The sequence below is a fragment of the Myotis brandtii genome, unplaced genomic scaffold, assembly GCF_000412655.1.
Source record: "Myotis brandtii unplaced genomic scaffold, ASM41265v1 scaffold1166, whole genome shotgun sequence".
Taxonomy (NCBI): Eukaryota; Metazoa; Chordata; class Mammalia; order Chiroptera; family Vespertilionidae; genus Myotis; species Myotis brandtii.
Window position 1 is genome coordinate 350832 of NW_005354034.1, and position 2920 is coordinate 353751.

General features: G+C 53.4%; 1 protein-coding gene across 6 annotated transcripts in view; it reads left to right on the forward strand.

Annotated features, from left to right (window-relative positions):
* MTHFS (5,10-methenyltetrahydrofolate synthetase (5-formyltetrahydrofolate cyclo-ligase)) overlaps window positions 1-2920 on the forward strand; it is a 74380-nt gene that overhangs the window by 45932 nt on the left and 25528 nt on the right. The window contains exon 1 of one of the 6 annotated variants that reach the window (XM_005858277.2): window positions 7-91. The exons of 4 other annotated variants lie outside the window; for them this stretch is intronic. In XM_005858277.2, the coding sequence (XP_005858339.1) occupies window positions 50-91 (42 nt within the window). In that variant the 5' untranslated portion in view covers window positions 7-49. Of the gene's footprint in view, window positions 1-6; window positions 92-2920 lie in introns of those variants that run through there. One more of the 6 variants, XM_005858278.2, reaches the window with a different exon arrangement.

A 2920-nucleotide genomic window follows, 5' to 3' on the forward strand; every position in this document is an offset into this window, starting at 1 on the left:
GGGCGGAGCGGCGACGTCCTGTTCCCGGGGAGGCCGGTGCGGCGACGTGATGGCCTCCATGCGGCTGACACAGGTGCTGAGGCGGGAGCAGGTTCGCACAGACACCCCTGGGGGGCGCAGGGCGGCCCTCGCTGAGGTGCCTTCAGTCGGTCGGCGTTGGAGGTGGGGAACCCCGAGGAGGCGAGGAGGTCCCTCCTCAGTGGAACAGTGGGAGAGTCGGGGTGCAGGCGGGGTGCTGGCGCCCCTGAGCGAAGGCCGCCCTGACTGAGCCTCGCTCGCTTGGGGCCTAGTGCTCATCCGGGGCCGTGGTGACAGGAGGTGCTTTTCCGGGTTAATGAGAGAAAACATGGATTCTCCCGCTGCCCACGATGGTGGGGAGCCAGGCGGGGGTGAGCAGGGTTCCCCATCTGGGGGTTCCACACGCTCCCTGGAACCGAGGCCTTGTGACAGACAGTGTGTCCCCCCCAAAACGGACACACAGACGTTGAATACTCATTAATTCCAAAAGGTTTAAGTGTGAAAAAAAAGAAACATCCACGGGCCGCCCGCCGTTAGACATGCGGTTGCGTTTTGGGGGGACACCCCGGGGTGTTGACGGGGTGGGGGTTGGTTGGTCGGCCAGGAAGGCGTGTTCTGAGGGCCTCGGGGGCTGGTGTTGGGGGGACACCAGGGAAAAATCCACGTCCCGCCAACACGTAAATATTAGTAACTTTTTAAAGAATATATTTTTATTCATTTCATAGAGGAAGGGAGAGGGAGAGAAACATCAATGATGAGAGAGAATCATGGATCGGCCGCCTCCTACATGCCCCCCCACTGGGGATCGAGCCCGCAACCCGGGCCTGTGCCCCTGTTATGCCCAGATTTCAAGATCCCCCAAGACAGACCACTAGGGAGCCGAGTCCGATGCAAAAGCATAGAATCTTTTATTCAAGCCCGGGACTTGGTCCCCCCCTGCCTCCATTACTGGATGCAAGAGAGAGCCCCGAGTTCCAAGAGAACAAAGAATTTATAGGGCTTGGGGTTGGGGGGTGGGGGCACACTCTGACCACTGATTTGGCCGATTCCGGTTGGTTGAGTGAGGGCCGGGGGCTAGTGACGCAAGGGCAGGGTGCAGGGTCTGGTTACACAAAGACAGGGGGGTGGCTAGCATACTCTTGGCTTTGGGCTAGTTTTCCCCACTTTCCCATTGGCCGAGATAAGGGCAGGCTGAGTAACTGATACATTCTGCGGCTTTTTCTTGGAAGAGGGGATAAGGACACAGCTATCAGTCCTGTTCTGTCCTTCTTTCCTGACCGGGAATCGAACCCTGGACCCTTCCGTCCGCAGGCCGACGCTCTATCCACTGAGCCACACCGGCCAGAGCAGATATTATCAATTAAAAAAAATGTATTTCTTCAATCACAGCTGCCACGATCTATAGATATAAAAGGCTAATATTCTAAGTGTCTGACTGTCAGACCGGTCGCTGTGACATGCACTAACCACCAGGGGGCAGACGTTCCACGCAGGAGCTGCTGCGACGTGCACTGGCCACGTACAGAGAAACGGCACCCGGACCTGGCGCCCACAAAGCAACACGAGGCCTCCCCCGAGTGGGACGCAGGCCCCACCACCGCCCCGGAGCGACGGCCCAGCCAATCGCAGCCAACGCCACCGAGACCCCATGGTCAGCCTGGAAACGGTGGCTGTGGGCGCTGGGTAATGACATCACGTAGCAACGCCCAGCTTCCTCTCCCTAGCGACAGACCATCTATATATATAAAAGGCTAACATGCTAAGTGTCTGGGTAATGACATCACGTAGCAACGCCCGGCTTCCTCTCCCTAGCGACAGACCCATCTATATAATAAAAGGCTAACATGCTAAGTGTCTGGGTAATGACATCACGTAGCAACACCCAGCTTCCTCTCCCTAGCGACTAGCCTCCTTGCAGTTTTGTAAACCCAGGAACCCGACTTGCTTCATAGCCAGGTGCACACATTTCACACTTTAACCAAATGTCTGTGAAGCGCTTTCCCTGCCTCCTCTCATGTGATCCTCATGGAAGTCCTGGAGCGGGTAGATAGGAGACTCGGTGGAATCCTATTGTCTTTCCATTAGCTGGGAAACAGATTTAGAAAGCTTAGGAACTTGACCTGACTGAACAAAAGTAAGGAATGGTGGACATTGAAAATAACTTCAGGTTTTCTCACTGCGCAGATTATAGTCAGACACGGCTGCAGTTAAATATTTCACCCTTTGTTCTCCCTGCGTGATCTACAATAGTAATCTGCTTCGTGTTGGTATTTACTGCTGTGTTGCTGACAATTACCTGAAAGAGAAGTTGGGGTGCCTCACTGGGCTGGAAAAAGTTTAGCTACATCAGAAAGCAGGTCAAATTAAGCAAGTTTATATCTATAAAAGGCTATGTCGACTCGCGCATGTGCAATACATATAAAGCTCTCGCTGGCGCCAACCGCACGCGTGTGTTTCCATCTGTCATTGTCGATTGTGAAATGGTTGACGCTTCTATTATAAAGGGTGAATAGCAATCCTATACAGTGGGGCCTTGACTTACGAGTTTAATTCGTTCCATGACGGAGCTCGTAACTCAAATTACTCGTATGTCAAATCAAAAGTGAACGAGTGAGACACGTGATGCTGGGCTGATGTTGTGGCGTTCACTGTGACGTTGCTGCGCCAACTAGCGGTGGGGTATCTGAAGCTGGCTCGTAACTCAAATTTTTAGCTCGCAACTCAGCAACTCAAATCAGCCGAGAGACGGCTCGTATCTCAAAAAACTCGTTAGAGGGGACACTCGTAAGTCAAGGCCCCATCTACCCATCTACAAGAGAAACATGGTAATTGGTGTACGACCGCTACCCTTTTCATTGGCTAATCAGTGAGTATATGCAAATTAACTGTCAGCCAAGATGGC